A 22,961-nucleotide genomic window follows, 5' to 3' on the forward strand; every position below is an offset into this window, starting at 1 on the left:
TCCTCTTTACTCGTTGTGGTGGGAGTGAGGGTGGAGTATAACAGAGCACACTACAATAGGAGGTACTATATAATGAAGCACTAAATTGGATATCCGAATAATGAGCTGATTAATAAAAGCAATAGATTAAGGAGACAGTATAACGAGGGTAGTGTAATAAAGAGTACTGTTATAGGGGAGCACTATCATTGTGGGGTTTATAGCAAGAAACACTAACATTCACTACTATAATAGGAAAGTAAGAAACCTGGGAGGGGGCTACACTACAAAGCTGTAGTGCCATTTTTGCCGACTTTTCGCTTTGCCGAAAATGCGTGCAGCAGTGCGATAGCGCATGGCTCTGCTGCGCAGCACATGCAGCCTGACCGTCAGGAGTACGGTCTATACATTTCTGACGTTCTTGCAGGTCACACACCATACGCACTGCTGATATGTGCACGGCAGCTCGTGTTGTGTGTGTATGAGGCCTAATATTGAGCACTCTGAGTCTCACCAAAGCCCATTGGGCGTATTTAATATATTTGAGGAAATAATACAAGCTGGGATTTCCCTTGTTTTTCAGGAATGCTGCTGCTGGAGAGGTGGTCGTGGGCCAGTCCAGGCCTCGGGGCAAAGCCTGTATGTCTGAGGACATCACCTGGAGTAAATGGCAGTATCTGCAGAAGGAACTGTCACACAGGAGTAAGGCGGGTGCTGCCAAACCCACTAAGGAGTCAGAAGTGAGTACCCTAAAGTCTACTTCATGTATAAGCTTTCCAGATCCTATGGTACATCTGAGCCAATTCTAATACATTTCTGTCTGATGATATATGCAACTAAGCAATGCCGAATGTATACTTCTTCTGCTAGGCCAAGTATGTTGTGGCTCCCATTTCATGTACAGCAGCCCCTCCCATTCCATGTGTATCATCCATGTGCAGCAGCCCCTCCCATTCCATGTGCAGCCCCCTCTTCCATGTGTATCATCCATTTGCAGCAGCCCCTCCCATTTTATGTGCAGCCTCTCCTCCATGTGTATCATCTGTGTGCAGCAGCCCCTCCCATTCCATGTGCAGCCCCTGCTCCATGTGTTTCATCCATGTACAGCAGCTCCCCTCCCATTCCATGTGCAGCTCCCTCATCCATGCACATGATCCATGTACAGCAGCCCCTCCCATGTCATAAACAAGCCCCTCTTCCATGTGTATCATCTATGTGCAGCAGCCCCTCCCATTCCATGTGCAGCCCTCTCTTCCATGTGTATCATCTGTGTGCAGCAGCCCCTCCCATTACATGAGCACTGGCCCTGCAAAGCCAATGTTTAAAAAGCTGAAAGTCCTATTTAACCTTGTTTATAAGTGGGGTAAATTAGACTTGACTAATTTCAACTTTAAAGCCTCTTACCATGAATTACAACAATATTTTATAATTTAACCATAGAAATGGCATGAAGATTGGAACTTGGGCCCCCTTAATACTTGGGGCGGTCCATCGCATTACGTCACACAAAACCACCACGTCGCAGAAGTAGTGACAGCCCTATGGGTGTGATGGGATGCGGGGGGTCCCCTGCGGCACTGCAAGAGTTGCGTTGTGCGCGGTAACCCTGTAAGTGAGGCTTCCGTTCAATGTAAAGTATGCGTATCGTTTTGGTGGTGCCGCAGTTATAACGCGCAGTGCAGCTTGTCCGGTGTGGTGCGATCGTTAAACGCATTCGCCTAAACTATTCGCCTCTTCCACGGCCTTTTACATAAAGACTCCCTTAAAGGGTCACCTTCGTGAAAACAATGACATTTAAAATACAGGTGTCTCCGCATTTATAAGAAGATCATTTCTCCAATCATAGAACAATAGTTTGAAGAAAAGATACTTGGATCCCTCTGGTCACTTAATAGCCTGTAACACTTTAATATCATTCAAATGGATTTATTAAAACACATGTAATGTTATTTGTATATTGCTGAATACATGTGTAGTAATAAATCCATTTTGACTGGTAATACTAAGTGTCACAGGCAATTAAAGGGATACCGTGCAGCTTTTAAAATCACCATTTCTACATACCTTCCTCCAGCCCACCGTAGGCCGCGAAGGCCCGGCGTCCTCCTGGCTCCTCTCCCGGTCCTGCTGGCTCCGGTAACTGCTGACCTCCGCCTAAAGACGCCAGTACGAGTCCCTTTGTACAGCGCTGCAGAAAAAGTCAGCCATATATAAATGTTGAATAACATTAATACAGACACCACCACCCCCTCCCCGATGATCTATTCGAGACGATAAAGATATCCCGTGGGGAAAGGGGTATCAGCTACTGATTGGGATGAAGTTCAATCCTGGGTTAAAGTTCCTCTCTAAGTATCTTTTTTCAAACAAGATTGTTTTATGATTCGTTGAGATAACCTTCTGATTAATAAACTGTGGTGCATTCCTACGATTTAACTCTTGGTTATAGATATACAGTTCTCCAATATTATTTGTACTATAAATTACTTTTTTCCTTGGTTGCTGCCGCTTACAGTACGCAGTAACTATCTGATAAGTCTAGTAGTCCAACTCATGGGGGATTCGCAGTATTTATTTACTGCTTTTCCTCTGAAGAATCTGTGTAAAGAACTGAGAATATAGGACTAATCCAAAACCTGCAGATTTTTACAACCTACTATAAGTGACAGCAACCTAGGAAAAAGTCATTTATACTGCTTTTTAGTCTGAGACAAATACACATGCTATATGTACAATAGGGATGCTCATTCGGATTCCGCGGAAATGCAATTTCCGAAATTCCGATCGGAAATTGCATTTCCGCATTGGAATGCGGAAATCAGTAATGCAAGTGCCGTAGGCGGATTTCCGCCGGAAATCGCGGAAATTTCCGCCGGAAATCGCGGAAATTCCACCCGACTTTAACATCGATTTTCTCAAAAACTATAAGGTCTTTTTAAAAACTTTTTTTTTGCATCTTGTTCACAAGATTCAGTTTAATAAACTGGAAATTTGGTGTTTCTAGGACTTAAAAGGGCTTTGCTATTAACCGCTAAAGTCGGCGGATTTTTACTGTAATGCAGAAAGTCTGCATCTGCCTATTTTCTGCATTTTACATTACAGTAAAAATCCGCCGACTTTAGCGGTTAATAGCAAAGCCCCCGTAAGTCCTAGAAACGTCAAATTTTCAGCGATTCTTATACCGAATCTTCTGAACAAGATGCAAAGAATAGTTTTCAAAAAGACCTTATAGTTTTTGAGAAAATCGATGTTAAAGTCGGGCGGAATTTCCGCGATTTCCGGCGGAAATTCCGCATTGGAATTCGGAAATTGGTAGCGGAATCGGTAATTGGTACATGACGGAATGCGGATTTACCGCGGAATCGGAAATTGGCGTTTCGACCATCCCTAATGTACAATACAAAACTATTTTTAATTTTTCACAATGGTGGCCCTTTGATGATAGAAAATGAGGCGTTTAGTTGAATTGTGTTTTTATAGCATGAACCACCTCTTAGGAGTTTCAGCCTGGAGAGTGACTCAGCACTTACCATTTACTTTTTTGTTGCTTTTTTTTTTTCTAATGATCAGGTTGAAAGAGACGTGAGGCTGACCTTTATATCAAGATTACCCGGGAGAACGATAAAATCACCACCCACTGAAGACTCCAAGCATCTCCTGAGTCGCCTGCAATCCCTGAGTGAAGATGCTGCTGCCTCCTCCCAGGTACAGGGCTTATCCTCACTAATAACAAGAATAAGACTACAGAAAAGCCTTTGTTTAGAGCCTTTTGCATACCTCTCAACCTTTTGAGATGCGAAAAAAGAGACACTGAAGCGAAAAAAAATGATGATATAATGATTTGTATGTGTAGCACAACTAAGAAATAAAACATTAAGATCAGATACATCAGTGTAATTGTTTCCAGTACAGGAAGAGTTGAGAAACTCCAGTTGTTATCTCTATGCAAACAAGCCATTAAGCTCTCCGACTAAGTTAGGGCCCTTTTCCACTAGCGCGTTTGCGCTAGCTGAATCGCAAAACCGCAAACCGCTAGCGATTTTACAATCGCTACGGTTTGCTTTTTAACATAGGAATCGCGGTAGGTCATTTCCACTACCGCGATTCGTTTTTTACTTGATCGCGATCGCGCCGCGGAGCGACTTTTGCCGCGATTTTGCTATGCAGTGCATAGCATAGCAAAATCGCGGCCGCAAACGTCGGGAAAACGGCGGAATTGCGATTCAGCAATCGCTAGCGTTCAGCGCGACTGCTAGTGGAAAAGGGCCCTTAAGGCCCATACACATGTCGGATTTTTGACCGTTTACCGCGATTCGTTTTTGACTCCAACGCGATCGCACCGCGGAGCGATCTATGCCGCGATTTTGCTATGCAGTGCATTGCATAGCAAAATCATGAACGCAATCGCCGGGAAGTTTCCTGCACTTGCGATTCAGCAATCGCTAGCGTTTTGCGTGAACGCTAGCGATTGCTAGTGGAAAAGGGCCCCGAGTGTTATTGTGAAGCGTTTACCAGCGTTTTTAGTGTGATTTGCGTTTTTTTGCAAGATTTTTTTTTTTTTTTTTTTTTAATGCGTTTTGCCGATTTTGTGTGCAGACAAACCGGGAGTGCACTTTTTGACCAGGAACTGAATATCTTTTAAAGCAAATTTTCCTGAAAAACACTCACAAAATCGCTGTTCAATGTGTTTTTTAAAGAAACTCCGAGGAGTGCCTGAATGTAAAAGAATACACTTACCTGGGGCTTCTTCCAGCTCAGGGTAGGTGGCAAGGTCCCGCGGCATCCTCCTAGCTCGTCTCCTTCAGCCTCCGCCGGCCCCCCGTTACCGGCGACACCCGGGGCTTGTGTCGGCCGACTCTTCCTGGTTAATGATGCAATGCGTCATCACGGCGGCCACTTCGCATCATCACGGCGGCTGGCGTGACAGGTCTGCGCATGCACGGAAAACCCGTGCAGACCTGTCACGCTGGCCGCCGTGATGACGCGAAGCTGCCGACATGATGATGCATTTCATTAACCAGGAAGAGCCGGCCGACACCAGGCCCCGGGTGTCTCTGGTAATGGGGAGGGGGGCAGCGGAGGCTGGAGGAGAGGAACCAGGAGGACGCCGCGGGACCTCGCCGCCTACCCTGAGCTGGAAGAAGCCTCAGGTAAGTGTATTCTTTTACATTTGGGCACTCCTCAGAGTCCCTTTAAAGCAATTTGCGTTTTTTGTTTTTTTATAAATTTCCTATACTTGACATTGACGCGTAATCGCCCAGAAAATGGTGCAGGACCCGCGTTTGCGATTGGGGGGAAAAAGCTAATCGCTCGTGTGAGAACACTCACACAATCTCTTTTACAACGGTTTTAGAAACGCTAGCAGTTAACAAACAAACACAGAACGCTCATAGTGTAAACAAGCCCGAATGTGTCAATAGCCAATGCTGCTTGTAAATGCTGCCTGTATACCCGGAATTCTGATGAGGGTGTAAGAATGTGAGGGTAACGAACTCCCTCATATTGAAACTCTGACTAGTGGTAAATGATTAGATGCAACACTGGAGAAAGTCTGGTAAAGACTCTAGCTTTGGGAAGCTTATTTGGCTGGTTCCCCTCCCTGTGTGCTTTCCTCCACCACCTTGTGCACTCATCCCACCCAGCGAGTCATCTGCTATATTTGTCCTTACATTGTTACATCACTATTTTGCGTACCATTGTTGAATACCATAATGTCTCTTGTGTAATGTTGTTTAAAGGACAACTAAAGCTATATGGAAGCTACCATATTTATTTGCTTTTAAGCAATACTGCTACCCCCCAGATCACACCCCAAATTAACCGTGCCCCCTGCTATGTCTTCCACAGAGTGGCGTCTTGCCTTTCCCGACAGGCGCACTCCTCTGTCAGTCCTTCATTACTCCATTGCAGGGTCCCCAGAGTGCACAGGTAAATTGGGGGGAAGGGCAGGGAAGACACCTTGAGGGGGCCCCTGAGAGTCTCTGGCAACTGCCCCCTTTCCCTCTGTGAAAGCGGCAGCCCTGATTGTTCTTGACCCCCCCAATATTTCTACTTCTGCCAACCTTTTGCTGTCTCATTTTCAAGCAGCGTTACAAAGGTGACAAGCGGTAGATTATGGTACAAGGATTTTTGTTCATAAGTGTTCCAATACATAAGCCTGCCTCTGGTCTTGGCACTGGGCACTGAGGAGCAGTGGGATTCTCTGCAGCGGAGTTCAGTGTGCCTGCTTAGGTTCAGGCAAGACATGATTTGCTGAAAACATCATATTGATTTGCTTTGTTATTATTATTATTCTTATTATTATTATTTAGTATTTATATAGCGCCGACATATTACGCAGCGCTGTACAGTGTGTATGCATATATATATATATATATATATATATATGTATATATATATATATATATAGTCTTGTCACTAACTGTCCCTCAAAGGAGCTCACAATCTAATCCCTACCATTGCCATATGTCTATATTATGTAGTGTAACTACTGTAGTCTAGGGCCAATTTTAGGGGGAGCCAATTAACTTATCCGTATGTTTTTGGAATGTGGGAGGAAACCGGAGTGCCCGGAGGAAACCCACGCGGACACGGAGAGAACATACAAACTCTTTGCAGATAGTGCCCTGGCTGGGATTCGAATCAGGGACCCAGCGCTGCAAGGCGAGAGAGCTAACCACTACGCCACCATGCTGCTTTGTTAATTCTTAGCAATGCTTGAGGAAGTGTGTTTGTGAATGCTGCTATCATGTAACCGCCTTTGTGTTTTGCGCAGGAGAGTGGGCGGAGCCTGCGCAGCGCTCTGTTTGTCTGGCTGTGTTCCGTGTCTCAGTGGCTGCAGAAGGTGGAGGAGATGTTGGAGACAGAGGTGTCCAGGGAAGAGGCGTCTGCAGAACTGGGGCGTTATCAGGTAAGCGGAGTGTTCCTGTTTGCTGTATCTTCCGTGAGCCTCCTGTGTACAGGTGTTAGCAGTGAGCAAATCCAGTGAATAGGGATGATCAGAAATGCAGATTTTCCTTTTTCTGAATAAAGTTAGTAAATTGTAAAAAAAAAAAAAAAAAAAATGCACTGAATCCGCTAATTTTTGCAAATGTGGCCTATTATGAGTAACCTGCATTTCATATCTGATCGGCAACCACGGTAAACTTCCACATTCTCTGATTAGCTTAAATGCTTCCGAGTCTTCTGATTGGCCTAAAAATTCCGTGGTAATCTGATTTTGGCGGTACAATACTGATTCTCTGATTGGTCCAATGCTTCCAAGTCTTGTGATTGGCCTAAAATTTCAGAGTCTCGGTAATGCAGTATTTTTGCGGAATTACGATATCTGCATACCGATTCTCCACCATGGAAAACAGATTTTTGATAGGAAATCAGAAGCTCATCCCTACTGATGAAAGAATATTTGGGCTTAGTGAACAAGTAGCAGAAGACCAAATTCTGTCAAGCAAGATTTCTGGAGGAAGGGCAAGTATTGCTGCTCATCATCAGATATATTACTCGAGATAATCTGGCGATTTGCTGGCAATAGAAAATTGAGAAATTCTTGACACTGTGGCTGGATAGTTTGCTGCTTAAAGTGAACCTCCAGACTAAAAAGCTACTCAGCAGCACTGAAAAGACTTGGTGTTTCTTTAACAGTTTCACAGCATCAGAACTTTGTTTTTCTTACCCAAGCCTCATTTTTAGCTGCACAGAAGAAAACTGGGCATTTTTCCCCTGATGCTGTGCAAAGCATTATGGGATTTCTGGTTGAGATTTGAAGCCTAGCGGGCGCAGCTGGAAGGGGTGATCAGGACAGTTGGAACTGTATCTAATGCTCCCTGCCACCTCCCTTCAAACAAAAATATGGCTGCCCCCATGAAAAAGATGGCTGCCCCCAGGAAATCAAATACATTTGCCTGTTCTTTTAAAACAGGGTGGGTAAGAGATTACCTATCTATTTTCATTAACATAACTAATGTAACTTAATGACAGTATGTTTGTTTAGGCTAATGTTACCCTTTAAGGGCTCTGCTTTTGACATGGGAAAACCAGGGTTTGAATCTTTGTTGGGGTCAATGTCACTCGCCCCCTAGTGGCCGGACCGCTCAATGCTTTCCAGCCTATTTAAGCACACAGACAATCCAATCTCGTGGGATGCAAAACAGGCTAGAAGGTAGCTTGCGAGCTACAGAAACACACAAACTACACACTATTTCAGGGTACAAAGCTGCCACTACCTCTGTAAAGGACAGAGAAACTATTTTCACTGATTCTAAAACCTGTGAATAAAAGTGGTTAGAACACACTGCTATAGCTATCAATACAGTACTTCAGGCTAGCGAATCTAATCTTCAGAAAGGTTAGGATTCTTTCTGGTTGGCTGAAGGCAGGGTTGCAGCTGAGACAAAATTACTTAAAGGGGCACTATGGCGAAAAATTGTAAAATTTAAAATATGTGCAAACATAGACAAATAAGAAGTACGTTTTTTTTTTTCCAGAGTAAAATTTGCCATAAATTACTTTTCTCCTATGTTGCTGTCACTTACAATAGGTAGTAGAAATCTGACAGAAGCGACAGGTTTTAGACTGCTGCCCTGTTTGTTTGTTTGTTTTTTAATACTTTTGTCTATTTTATTATATATTTATTTTTTCCTCCTCCCCCCGCCAGTCAATGACAGAGATCAGCTCCTGAGCCTCTATAGAGGACAGCTGTCCTCAGTACAGCGCTGCTGTAGATCGCAGAGCTGTACAATGTAAATAGACGGCAGTTTTGCCGTCTAACACTCTCCTACCGGCGGAGCACCATAATTCAAGCGGAGATGTGCCCGCATCGGCGCGCGCGATCTACTGCAAACCACCCCCCCCCCCCAAGACCTGACGCCTTTTGGCGTTAGGCGGTCCTGGGGTTGCCACCCTCCCAACAACAATCGACTTTAGGCAGTCGGGAGGGGGTTAAATCAGGATGAAATTCTCTATTTATGATTAAGTAAAAAAAATTGGCACCCTCGAAATAAATTAGCTGTACCCGTAACACCTTTTCCTATGTCTGGAGCCTAGCACCATGGTGATCAGTTTGATCAGGTGATAGATACTGTATGTAAGTCTCTGATTTGCTAAGCATGTGCTAAAGCAGGATGTAATAACAGCAAATCAGAGCTTTGCAAATCTATCAGCTGATCAAACCAATCACATGTTTCTCTATGCGTTCTCCTAGACGTGACCATCACTAATCCTGGGTGAGCGTCCATCTTAAAGAGGAACTCCAGTGAAAATAATGTAATAAAAAAAGTGCTTCATTTTTACAATAATTATGTATAAATGATTTAGTCAGTGTTTGCCCATTGTAAAATCTTTTAAATCCCTGATTTACATTCTGACATTTATCACATGGTGACATTTTTACTGCTGGCAGGTGATGTCATTTGAAGTAGCTGCTGCTTGCTTTTTTTGGCAGTTGGAAACCGCTATAAACAGCTATTTCCCACAATGCAGCAAGGTTCACAGACAGGAAACTGCCAGGAGTACGTGCTCAAGAGTTTCTTGTGGGAGGGGTTTCACCACAATATCAGTCATACAGCGCACCCTGATGGTCTGTTTGTGAAAAGGAATGGATTTCTCATGTAAAAGGGGGTATCAGCTACTGATTGGGATAAAGTTCAATTCTTGGTCGGAGTTTCTCTTTAAGCTTACCTCTGCATGAAAAAACTATCGCTCCAAAGTAGCAATTGCACCAGAATTGCTAACGCAGAAAAAAAATAGTGATCACAGGAAAAAAATCTACTTCCTTCTACCCAGCATAGGTCTGTAAGGACCTGCAAGTTTACACAGGTACATACCCCTGAACGTGCAATTATAATTTCCTGGCAGGGAAAGGATTTACCGTACTTTTGGGCCTATAATGCACACTTTTTGTTCCTCAAACCTGGGGGGGGGGGTTAGGTGCGCCTTATATTCAGAAGGTACGGTAGGTAAGTGAAGCGGAGTGCGCGGGAAAGGTACATTACCGGATGCTGCTGCCGAGTTAATCTCCCCCCTCGCTCCACTCCTGCTTCTACGTGAGCGCCTCTTCTCCTGCAACTGCTGTCGATATCCAGGGCCGGCCCGCTCATGAGGCGGGGTGAAACATTTGCCTCAGGTGGCACATCTGGGGGGACAGCACCCGCCTGTCCGTAGGTGGGGGGCCGCCCGCCGAGCTGGAGGAGTAACGGGCAGAAAGGAGGTATTGGGCCTAGCGGTGGGGAGGGCGGTCGGACCCCCCCCCCCCTCCCTCGCCTGGGTCCCCCGATCTGCGTTCCCCTCCAGCTGTAAATAGTTAAACCAGTGTGTAGATTTTTTTTTTTTTAATTTTGCCTCAGGCGGCAAAAAGTCTAGGGCCGGCCCTGGCGATATCGCATACACTGCAGCCATTTTACGCTATGTAGGTCCGGCACCTGCTCTCCTTGTAGCCATCGTACTTCCGCATTAGGGGTTGTTACTGTAACCAGCCGACCTGACGTGCGGCACAGTGATTAGTGTAGTAAAGTGCATTGGGGCAGCAGGGAATAGTGCTATGGGGCAGCAGGGATTAGTGTAGTGCCGCAGGGATTAGTGTAGTGCAATGGGGCAGCAGGGATAAGTGTAGTGTAGTGTAGTGTAGTGGGGCAGCAGGGATTAGTGTAGTGTAGTGGGACAGCAGGAATTAGTTTATTGTAGTGTAGTGGGGCAGCAGGGATTAGTGTAGTGTAGCAGGGATTAGTGTAGTGTAGTGCTATGGGGCTGCAGGGAATAGTGTAGTGTAGCAGGGATTAGTATAGTGCAGTGGGGCTGCAGGAAATAGTGTAGTGTAGCAGGGATTAGTGTAGTGCTATGGGGCAGCAGAGATTAGTGTAGCAGGGATTTGTGTAGTGTAGTGGGGCAGCAGGGATTAGCGTAGTGTAGCAGGGATTCGTTTAGTGTAGTGCAGTGGGGCTGCAGGGAATAGTGTAGTGTAGCAGGGTTTAGTGTAGTGCAGTGGGGCTGCAGGGAATAGTGTAGTGTAGCAGGGATTAGTGTAGTGTAGTGGGGCAGCAGGGATTAGTGTAGTGTAGTGCTATGGGGCAGCAGGGAATAGTGTAGTGTAGCAGGGATTGGTTTAGTGTAGTGCAGTGGGGCTGCAGGGATTAGTGTAGTGTAGTGTAGTGGGGCAGCAGGTATTAGTGTAGTGTAGTGCTATGGGGCAGCAGGGAATAGTGTAGTGTAGCAGGGATTGGTTTAGTGTAGTGCAATGGGGCAGCAGGGAAGAGTGTAGTGTAGTGCAATGGGGCAGCAGGGATGAGTGTAGTGTAGTGCTATGGGGCAGCAGGGATTAGTGTAGTGTAGCAGGGATTAGTGTAGTGTAGTGCAATGTGGCAGCAGGGAATAGTGTAGTGCAATGGGGCAGCAGGGAATAGTGTAGTGTAGTGCTATGAGGCAGCAGGGAATAGTGTAGTGTAGCAGGGATTAGTGTAGTGTAGTGTAGTGCAGTGCAGTGGGGCAGCAGGGATTAGTGTAGTGTGGTGCAGCATCTATTAGTGTAGTGGTGCAGAAGAGGTTAGTGCAGTGTAGTTGGGCAGTGTAACTTAGAGTAGCTTAGAGAGAGTGTGGGGGTAAAGCTTCAAAAGACGCCCTGGCACAATAGACGCACCAGGTTTAATGTTTTATTCCCCCCCCCCCCCCCCCCCCCCTTCCTGATGTTTGGCCTCTAAGATGCTCCGGACTATTAGACGCACCTAGATTTAAAGTCTGAAAAATACAGTATATAGATTTTAATCACTGCTGAAATGATTTGTTTCATCCCTCTTTAAGTTCAGTAGGTCAGCTGACTTATTGCAGATCGGAACGCGCTTGCTGTATACAGTCTGTTCACCCTGATTTGCTTTGCTTTCCAGACACTTTCGGCTGATTTAAATCTACTATCAGAGGAGATGAGGAATAAGATGGAATCTCTGATCAAGCTGCTCAGCCAGGAAGGGGAGAATGTTGGCGTTTTATCGCAGTGTTACAATGACATAAGAAACTGGCTTCTTCAAACTCACAGCGCTGCATTATCCAAAACCAGAAACATTCAAGAGGAGCTGCAAAGGCACAACCACTACCAGGTAATCGAAATAGTTCACCAATTAACTTCAGGCATTCTTTAACCATTTGCGATCCTTTTTCCCCGATCACCATGCCCACCTCTAGCGCTTTATTTGTTCCGGTGTGTTTGGTGGGCGGGAGTGACTGCCTCTAGACCAAACTCAAATAGACGGAGGGCGGAAATGTATAACTTACACCAGGTCGAGGGCCAACAGTCATATTTATTCTGACCCCCCCCCCCCCCCCCCCCATTTGGAATGATCACACAACACCCGACAATTTGCACCACACATTAGAGTCCGCGGTGCAACAAAAAAAAATCAGTATAGGTAGCCAGGTATAGGTGACCCCTCTATAGAAAGCCAAGAATAGCTGCCTCCAGTATCGATAGCCAGGCATAGAAGGTGCCCCATTATAGGTCAGACATAGGTGCCCCTGATGAAACGCCCAATGTGAGCGAGAAACGCGTTGGTGGGCGGTCCAATAGCCGACTTAGCTGATGCGTACTTGATGACGCAACATCCTGGAGCCGCATGAACCCCGGGCAAATAAACCAGCGTGCTTAGCGTGGATATGGAAACACGCAGCGGTATGCATACCGGCAGCCTGAGGGGTGGTCGGGCCCGCTACATGCCTGGCAAACTACCACCATAATGCCACTGGAAGTGAGAGTGGAGCTGCTGCGACCCTAAAGGGGGATATCTATACGGGTGAGACCCATCCATGTTATGTTATGCTATTGAGGCAAACATCCTCACAAGTTATCCCGGAACTTTCTACCTTTATAATTGGAACTGCCGCCGCCTCGGAGACTGCAGCAGCCAGTGGAGATGTGAAGAGGAGGTGGGGGAAACCTGACAGCCGGAAACTGCTAAGACCGGGAACTGCTAAGACGCCACCTGAATGGGCAGCCCGGCGCTGAACCCATGACATAGGGAGGCGGACCAAGAAGCTAGGGAGTGACAGAGCGTAGCAATGCCCTATCACTTCTATGAGGAGGACATCAGACGAGACATCAGGGGGCGGAGTTGCAAACATGGCCGCGGGCCAGGGATTGAAGTGCCGCGGGCCAAATACAATGTTAAGTGCAGAAAGCACTGGCAGGCCAATTTTTACGACGCTGCGGGCCAAATTTGGCCTGCGGGTCAGAGTTTGACACGTGCTCTAGACTGTGCTGCTGCTGGCATATGCTTTTGTCTCCCTTCTCCCTTCTTGTGGCCAAAAAGAAGTAAGCCAATCCGCCTTGCAAGATACTGGCACTCTGAATCTCCTGTAGTGGGGGTGTGTGCATGATGTAGGAGGCATAGGTGAAGCTATAGCAGGAAGTTAAATATGACTGGTCAAGTAGCGATAAGCCACACCCTGACAAAGAACCAGTGGGTGGTTCGAAACGCGTAGAGCCTCTGCCAGCCGCGTGTTCGGCGTTCGTACCAGCTGTGCTACTGTGCTTGGCTACTCTAACTCCCGGTTGTGATTCCCACCATATCTGCACTGCACTTACAAACAGGCCGTTGCGGTATGGATTGGGTGAGATTAACACTGTTTACATGGCGCATTATTGAACGTGTAGCATATGAGGTCCATATATTGGCTGGAGCCGTAATGCTGTTGGAAAGCTACGTTAAATCATTGATGCCTAAGAAGTGAATTGTTAACTATATCCATGGCATAACACAGAGCACCTTAGAGTATGAATTTGCAGGCGTATGCAATTGTGTGGTTTAAAGTTCTGGCCAGAGAATACCGCATAGTTAAATGTGTATGCATTGCCGAACTCAATAAGCTGACCCATGAGGCTAGCTGCTAATTTCTGCTTGTAACATTTTGTATGTACAATTGGTGTTATGTAATTTGCTAAGTACATTGTGTGTTTTTTTTCTACATGGTAATGGATCTATCACCTATTTATCATTAAATAGCATATTCTTTGCAGGCACGTTGGGGTCTTTAGCTTGAGTTGTGTGGTTTATATAATGATTGAGGCTGTGTTACGCTCAATAACTTTATAGTGAGCTGAAAGTACATTATAAAAGGGTGATATAGAGCTGTGCAGCTCATCAAGCACTGAATTTTGTATAGTGACTGCCTCTAGGGCCTGCATCTGATGCCTCTGATGCAGCCCCGCCCCCTTGCATGCCCGCCAGCGTAATATTAGTTAAGAGGCGGAGCTGGTGATGATTTCGAAACTTTGATCCACATCAGCTGAAGCCATGCTGGACTAGATCCGGGAACAGCACTACTAGTGATCAGGCCAAATGCGCCCACATAATATTTGTTACGTTGCTCAGTGGCAAGGGATGGGGCCACAGTGTCAGTTTTTATCCGGCAACAGCGCCAATTAGTGTCAGCCAGTTTTCGTTTGTCAGATTATGGCCTCAATTCACTAAGCTTATCTCCTGTCTTTAATAACGTTTCTATAGTTATCACCATGGTGATGAGGCATGTAGTATTCAGTAAACATTTATCTCAGGCAAACCTAAAGTTATCTCTTCAATCCTTAAAATAACTCCAGAGTTAAAGACAGGTTGTTAATTAAAGGGACCCCGAGCAGTGCAGAAACTATGGAAAGATGCATATCATTTTAAAGCTCTCTTTCTCCTCTTTCCGATGATATATAAACCGCTGCCCTACGCCTTTTAGTTTTCGCTATTTTTGCGATTGAAATTGCCGCGGCCGCGATTTCAATCGCGAAAATAAAGAAAACTAAAAGGCGTAAGGCAACGATTTAGGTGTCGCCAGAAAGAGGAGAAAGAGAGCTTTAAAATGATATCCATCTTTCCATAGTTACATTGTATTACACATGCCGACTTTTTCTGCTGAATTGAGCTGCTGACACTGGGGAAAGTGTCGTCCTGTGTAATACAAGTAACTATGGAAAGATGGATATCATTTTAAAGCTCTCTTTCTGGCGACACCTAAATCGTCGCTCTACGCCTTTTAGTTTTCTTTATTTTCGCGATTGAAATCGTGGCCGCTGCAATTTCGATCGCGAAAATAGCGAAAACTAAAAGGCATAGGGCGGTGATTTATATATCATTGGAAAGAGGAGAAAGAGAGCTTTAAAATGATATGCATCTTTCCATAAAAGGTGAAGAGGAGGCACTCCTTCTGGAAAGCGTGTGATGTGCCTGGCTGTCCGTATACCAAACGGATAAATAAACGTCAGAGAGTGTAGCCGGCACCATCAATAAAGTATTATGCTCTTTTATTCATGATTATCCGTCACACTGATGCGACGTTTCGGGGAGACCCCTTTCTCAAGCAAGTGACAGGATAAGAATACATGTCTAAACAATTCAATTTATATCTACCCACCATGTATATAACCAATCATAGGTCTCAGATATGAGACCAATCACACAACCTAAAAAGCTGTGCGGACCTAGTAGAGAACTAACAGACAGAGAGGGAGCCAATAGAGAGACAGACACTTTCCATAGTTTCTGCACTGCTCGGAGTCCCTTTAACTGCATGTGAAAATAACTACAGAGGAGGTAACTTAACCTCCCTGACGTTTTGATTATGCGCAGCCGCACGGCTGCGCATGGTTTTTTAAACAGAATTTTTTTTTTTTAAATCATGTAGCTAGCCTAGTGCTAGCGACATGATACCCCCCTCCCTTCCGATTCCCACCCACCCTTCCGATCGCCGCCGGCGCCTATGCCCGTCAGGAAATCCCGTTCTGAATGGGATTTCCTTCAGGGCTTTCCCCGTCACCATGGCGACGAACGGAATGACATCACCAACGTCGTGACGTCATAGGGAGTCCCGGTCCACCCCTCAGCGCAGCCTGGCACTGACTGGCCAGGCTGCGCACGGGGTCTGTGGGGGGGGGGCGTCTTTCGTGGCGAGCGGCGGCGATCGCAGCAAACACGCAGCTAGCAAAGTGCTAGCTGCGTGTTTTTGAAAAAAAAATTATTTAAATCGGCCCAGCAGGGCCTGAGCGGTGGCCTCCTGCATCTCTGGGCGAGCTCAGCATGTCCAGAACACTAGAAAGGTTAACTACAAAGGAGGTACATTAACTACAGAGGAGGTAACTTAAGGAATGAAGAGATAAGATAACTCTCTCACTGTGTGGAGGTAAGTTTTTTTTTTTTTTTTTTTTTTTTTTTTTCTCTTGCCTTATTATCTCCAGCATGATCTTAGTGAATTGAGGCCTATGTCCAACATTGGTCCTATGGAATAAAAAGTCAATGTTGGACATAGTCTGACATAGAATTGGAAAGATTTCAGTTTTATATTGGATTTCTTAAGCCCTTACTCTAACTTTCCCCTTTTAAGTTAAACTTCCTCTTTTTAAGGACATTCATTCTTTTTAAATATTGAGGCTTCTGTACAATTGTTTCCTGCTTTTAGGCTATATTTATTTGTACAAATGTACCAAACGAAGATACCATTATCCTCCTTATTGATGGATATTTGAAACCATCAATGTTTGTTTGGTGGAGGTATTATGTATCGACTGGTTTAATGTGATTCGAGTGTTCTGTTATTTTTGCCTGTGTGACTTTTTGTGCTGCCCGGTGAGCTCTGCAGGTTATTAGCTTGATTGAGTGAACCTGCATTTTTCTTCGAGTGAACCTGCATTTTTCTTCTTTTGTAACTATGTTTATGGCTTTCTGAAATTGCAGAACGACATCCGGCTCCTGTATGACAAGCTACTTAAGAAGAAATTGGAACTTGCACAACAACTGGGGAACAGAAGTGGCTGTGACGTGGCGGAGTTATTGCAGGTAATTCTTTCTAGTGCCGAGATTCTCTACCTAATTCCAACAAATAACATTTCCCTGATCTGGAGCTCTGCATGTTTTACTGTGAAAACTGTCTTGCTTTGCTCTCAGCTGTTAGTGAGATGGATGTGATTTCTCCAAATGCCAAACATACAGAGCTAGCGTCACTATGGAGGTTTAGGATCACTCTTCCTATGAAATTAATGTAATTGAAGAGAACTGAGTGAAAAAGCAGTTGGGATGCACAGGGATACAATGGCCTCAATTTACTAAGCTTATCTCCTGTCTTCAATAACATTTCTAGAGTTGTTACCATGGTGATGAGGCATGTAGTATTTAGGAAACATTTTACCTCAGGCAAACCTAAAGTTAACACTTCTGTCTTTAAATTAACTCTCCAATCCTTAAAATAACTCCAGAGTTAAATAGCCAATAGCCTCAATTCACTAAGGTCATGCTGGAGATAATTATTATTATTATTATTTATTGTATTTATAAAGCGCCAACATATTACGCAGCGCTGCACAATAGATAAATGGGTTAACATACAGGTAGAACATACGGAAACTCACAACAAAACAAGATCATGCAAATGATTTTATAACAATACAGTGTCATATTATTATTATTATTATTATTAAGTATTTATATAGCGCCGACATATTACGCAGCGCTGTACAGTGTGTATATATATATATATATATATATATATATATATTTATCTTGTCACTAACTGTCCCTCAAAGGAGCTCACAATCTAATCCCTACCATTGCCATATGTCTATATTATGTAGTGTAAGTACTGTAGTCTAGGGCCAATTTTAGGGGGAGCCAATTAACTTATCCGTATGTTTTTGGAATGTGGGAGGAAACCGGAGTGCCCGGAGGAAACCCACGCAGACACAGAGAGAACATACAAACTCTTTGCAGATAGTGCCCTGGCTGGGATTCGAACCAGGGACCCAGCGCTGCAAGGCGAGAGAGATAACCACTACGCCACCGTGCTGCCCACTTGTCAAGATAAAGACTGTTCGAGTCTACAAGAAGGGTAGTTGTGAGTAAGATTGCATAATCAAGCTGGATACATTAGGGAGGAGAGCCCTGCCAGAGTCTTACAATCTAAAGGGTGGGGTGGAGACAATAGGTGCGTCTTTTGAGAGGGGGTCTAACTGAACATATTATGATGCTGGTGTAGGGGGGTATGCGAGTGTGAAGAGGTGAGTCTTGAGAGCTTGTTTGAAGCTATTAAAGGTGGGGGCGAGTCTGACGGCTGGTGGGAGAGAGTTCCAGAGAGTAGGGGCAGCCCTGGTGAAGTCCTGTAATCGTGCGCGTGACTGAGTTATGCGAGGTGCTACTAGGCGCAGGTCATTGTAGGATCGGAGAGGGCGGGCTGGTATGTGCCTGTGGACCAGATCAGAGACCAGATCAGATAATAAGGCAAGAGAAAACTTACCTCCACACAGAGAGAGAGTTATCTTATCTCTCATTTCTTAATTTACCTCCTCTGTAGTTATTTTCACACGCAGTTAATTAACAGCCTGTCTTTAACTCTGGAGTTATTTTAAGGATTGGAGAGTTAACTTAAAGACTGAAGAGTTAACTTTAGGTTTACTTGAGGTACAATGTTTCCTGAATACTACATGCCTTATCACCATGGTAACAACTCTAGAAACGTTATTAAAGGATACCACAACCGAATGGTTGTGGTAAAATTGATTGCAGCACTGTGCAGGGTGTAATGAGCACATACCTGCAGTGCCTCCGGCCCCCTCCGTCTGCCGCTGTTCTTAGTTTATAGATGCCGGTGTCGGGCGACTTTCCTGAACTTTACCCCGGACATACTGCGCCCTGTGTGCGCAGTATGTCCTTCCCCCTTCGCTTCTGGCCGGCGCATAGTGCGAGGCTCAGAAGCACGCTGTCCCCTTTGTGCTGCGTGTGCGCTCCATTACACCGAGCGTCACATGATTAGCATGTGACGCTCGGTGTAATGGAGCGCACATGCAGCACAAAGGGGACAGCGTGCTTCTGAGCCTCGCACTATGCGCCGGCCAGAAGCGAAGGGGGAAGGACATACTGCGCACACAGGGCGCAGCATGTCCGGGGTAAAGTTCAGGAAAGTCGCCGGACACCGGCATCTATAAACTAAGAACAGCGGCAGACGTAGGGGGGCTGGAGGCACGGCCGGTATGAGCTCATTACACCCTACACAGTGCTGCAAACAATTTTACCACAACCGTTCGGTTGTAGTATCCTTTAAAGACAGGAGATAAGCTTAGTGAATTGAGGCCAATGTCTAACGTCTACTTTGTGTAGCCTTATGATCCAACAAGAAGGGAATTGTTAGCCATAATGAAAATGCCTTAAGGAGAGAGAGGATGGGGAGATATTTGTCCATAATAATAAATATATATCCAGGATCAGACATCACATGGTACTATATTGTTCTGTTAAAAGTACAAAGAAATCTATAGTTCAATTCTCAAGCGGTAGCGCTCACTGTTTGCATATACTATCCACTTAAATCCAGTCCATAAAATAACATCTACTATATTATATCCTAAATAATGCCAGTTGCACTCTCCACATAGACAGTTCAGCAACGGTCAGTTTGAACCAGTCCTCTCAATTCCACTTGCCCAACTATTTCAACAAACAACAATCCTTCCTTTTCCGTAGGTAGCTCAATGGTCACTTCTCTCCTATATGAACAGACCACCACCACACCCTTTTGTTGTTCTCACCCCAATTTCTGACCCAATCTAGGGGTCTGAAGCGCCTTGGGACCGTTCCCGGGTCGTCCCTCACCACTCAGGCTGTCTTTAGGTTCCTCTTCTTATCCTAATACTTGTCACTGGTCCACTTATGATGATCAACCTCAATAAAAAATAGCGCACATAGCGTGATACTGCTAAAAAGTTTTATTACAATAAAATCGTTTTGCACTCACATGTCCCAAATCATATATAAGGCGTAGAGTTTTACAGAACGGGCTCGCCCCGTATGTTGGCCGGCTGGCAGGTTTCCGTATCCGGGCTCAATCGCGTCACCTCTGCCGTGCGCTCGGTTGGTGTGTGTGCTCCCGTGTAGTGTTGTCGCCGCTGCCAGGGTCCCGTCCGCTGACACGCTAAACTCGCTTCCACATCAAGCTCTGCCCAGATGTTGTTTTATGGACTGGATTTAAGTGGATAGTATATGCAAACTGTGAGCGCTACCTCTTGAGAATTGAATTAATACGAGGAGGCGATCCGGTCTATGCTGATATTATTACAGCTGTGAGCACATACATCTTTTATAAAAAAAAAAAAAGTTATGATTAGAGCTATTAGAGTATTGCAATGCCTCATGTGACTTGTAGTTCCACCACAGCTGTAGTGCCAAGGTTAGCTATCACTGATATATAACTTGTCTGCGTATTTCCTTCTGTGATAGGTTGGTATCTACTATAAAGCTACAATCACACTGGGGCATTGCTTTGCTTAGGACAATATAATTGTGCAGCAAACACTATGTAATTATATTGTAATGGTACCTTGACTTTGGCACATGTGCGGTGTAATCTTTTGACATAATGGGAGACATGCTGTGTGGTACCAACGATGTGCGTATTTACCGTTGCAGTAAATCATAGTTTTCATTAAAGGGACTCCGAGCACCTCTCATGGGCATACCTTTAAGACTCCGACCAGTACTCCAAAGTACTTAAAGATGCATACCCTTCTGTAGCTTGAGCTCTCTTCTTTCATTTGCCTGAATCGCCGTTCTACACCAAATAGTTTCCAATCGATTTAAGTTTAAAAATTGTGGCTGCCATCTTGGCTATGTTATAACTTCCGGGTCACCCCTGTCTTCTCTGTTAGAGAAGGGCATCACTGAATGAAGCAGAAAGAGGAAGTGACACGCATGGCCATTGCAAGAGGTTTCTCCAGACGGGTTATAGCATAACTTTGTTGGAAGTCGTCTGTCTTAAAGGCATGCCCATGAGAGGTGCCGGTCTTCACTGTGTGCATAAATTCACTTAGGGCAGTCTGGTAAAAAGATTTAGGTCTGTGAAATACAGCATTAAGGGGCCCACACACCTAATGATTTTCCCGCCGATATACAGCAGATTCGATCACTGTGATCAAATCTGCTGTGAAATTGTTGCGCAAACGCTGACAGAACAATCCAAAATCAATCGTTCCAGTCGAGCCGTCCGTGCGGAAGATTTTGCTCGATCCCCGGCAGGTCGGGAGTACGTCTATAGCGGCGTTCGAATGCCCGACGACCGACGCTAGCGGCAATACATTACCTGCTCCGCCGGCGCGAGTCCCCTGGTCTCCGCTGTCGTCTTCTCCGCTGGGCTCCGGGTTATGACTGGCTTCACTTCCTGTCCCGGCAGGAAGTTCAGTGAAGCTGGAGCCGAGAGCGGAGAAGTAGACAGCAGAGACCGGGGGACTCGCACCGGCCGGATCAGGTAATCTGGGCCGGTTCAAGTAACAATTGGGTCCTAGGGCAAAATTAGCCTGGAGGACCCCCCACCAGACACTCCCGACCAAAAAGCGTCATTAGAGGCCCTTTGTTGCAGCCAAATTTCCCTCCTGGGCCCCTGAGCTGGCTGCTGACCCTCCCCCAATCATCATCATTTTTTTCCTATGGTAGCTCGGCCCTGCAGGTAATGCATGCGGGAGGGGGCGGCGGCAGCTTCACAGATTGTGATCGGTTTTATGCTGAAATTGATTCACAATCTGTTTGCAGTAAAGGCAGCCATATGATCCTTCTCTGATCAGATTCGATCACAGAGGGATCTATTTGTTGGACGATCTGATGGCAAATCGACGCGTGTATGGCCACCTTTAGGCATTTTACTTTTTCCCATATTCACTGATTTCCTGCATGCTGTAGAAGTTCGGTAATATACCGAAAAAAACATGCTTCAATTCACTAAACCATGCTCGGTAGTCTCACCAGCGGTAGAGCAGGTTAGGCAGGAAGCTATGAGTCTTCTCTTACAAGTCTGTGCATGAGCCTTTCTATTTTCTGTCCGGTGCATCCACAGCATCCCTTTAGATGTACATCTATGCTAACTAGAGAAAGCTCTTCTGTTTACAGGTAGTCCCTGACTTACGAACTACCTGCCGATATGAACGGCATGGATTCAGTGTTTCCATGGAAACCAGCAAAAAATGTTTTTGCAAATTGGACTTGGTAGTTTTTGAGAATCTATTTTTTTAAAATTCAAAGGCAGGCACAGAGGGCAGATGTGACACGGGAAGAGGGGGCGTGGGGGGTGGGGGGGACACTGGAGGCACAGACACTGGGGGGGACACTGGAGGCACAGGGGGGCACAGAGGAGGTACAGTAGAGAGAGATAGCACATTGTTCTGATTTAAGAACAGATTCAGGTTAAGAACTAACCTACAGTCCCTATCTCATTTGTTAACCGAGGACTACCTGTATCAGTATACAGATACTGTATTCACATCTAAAGGGCTACAAAAAGTCTTTTTAAATGTCTCCTGCTCTACCATTCTGAAGTTCTGCCCCCCAGAGTATCTGATAAAATGGGGCAAGAAGCAGGGCTGTGTGGCTCTCCCTATTGGCTGTCTGCTAAATCTGTCACCTTTCACCACATGGAAATTGTGAGTTACTGGCTGGTCAGAGCTGGAGGTAAATATCAAACACTTTTACTTGATTAACCGAATGCTTTAATCTTTGTGAATTACAATTTCTTGACATTTCTTGAGTTATTTACTGCACAAATTAGTAATTTTACCTCACTAGTCGGTAATTTTACTTTTGAGTGCGATAATAGTTTTAGAGAATTGGCATTTGGCAAGGTGATTGTGAAATTGGCTGCTTGATTACCTTTTAAACCATGCACATTTCCTGGCTAGATTGCTGATCTTCTGCCTCTAATAATTTAATAATTTTAGCCATAGACCCTGAACAAGCATGCAGATCAGATGTTTCTGACTGACTGGATTAGCTACATCCTTGTTTCAGGGTTGTTACTCAGACACTACTGATGCCAGAAGATCAACAGGACTGCCAGGCAACTGGTATTGTTTAAAAATATACAAATATGGCAACCTCCATATCCGCTTTTCTTGTTTTGAAATGATGCCAACATACTACCGGTATTTGTTTAATCCTAGATGTATAAATAGGAGAGCTCTGTATTTAGTGACACAGTTCTCTTTACATTCTACTACT

General features: G+C 45.2%; 1 protein-coding gene across 7 annotated transcripts in view; it reads left to right on the forward strand.

The window, feature by feature from the left end:
• Positions 1-22,961, forward strand: part of SYNE2 (spectrin repeat containing nuclear envelope protein 2) — a 573,116-nt gene that overhangs the window by 349,558 nt on the left and 200,597 nt on the right. For all 7 annotated transcript variants that reach the window (XM_068254236.1, XM_068254237.1, XM_068254238.1 and 4 more), the window contains 5 exons: positions 563-719; positions 3,550-3,684; positions 6,755-6,889; positions 11,850-12,059; positions 16,671-16,772. In XM_068254236.1, coding sequence (XP_068110337.1) covers positions 563-719; positions 3,550-3,684; positions 6,755-6,889; positions 11,850-12,059; positions 16,671-16,772 — 739 coding nt within the window. The remainder of the gene's footprint in view (positions 1-562; positions 720-3,549; positions 3,685-6,754; positions 6,890-11,849; positions 12,060-16,670; positions 16,773-22,961) is intronic.

This window comes from Hyperolius riggenbachi, chromosome 9 (genome assembly GCF_040937935.1).
Source record: "Hyperolius riggenbachi isolate aHypRig1 chromosome 9, aHypRig1.pri, whole genome shotgun sequence".
NCBI lineage: Eukaryota > Metazoa > Chordata > Amphibia > Anura > Hyperoliidae > Hyperolius > Hyperolius riggenbachi.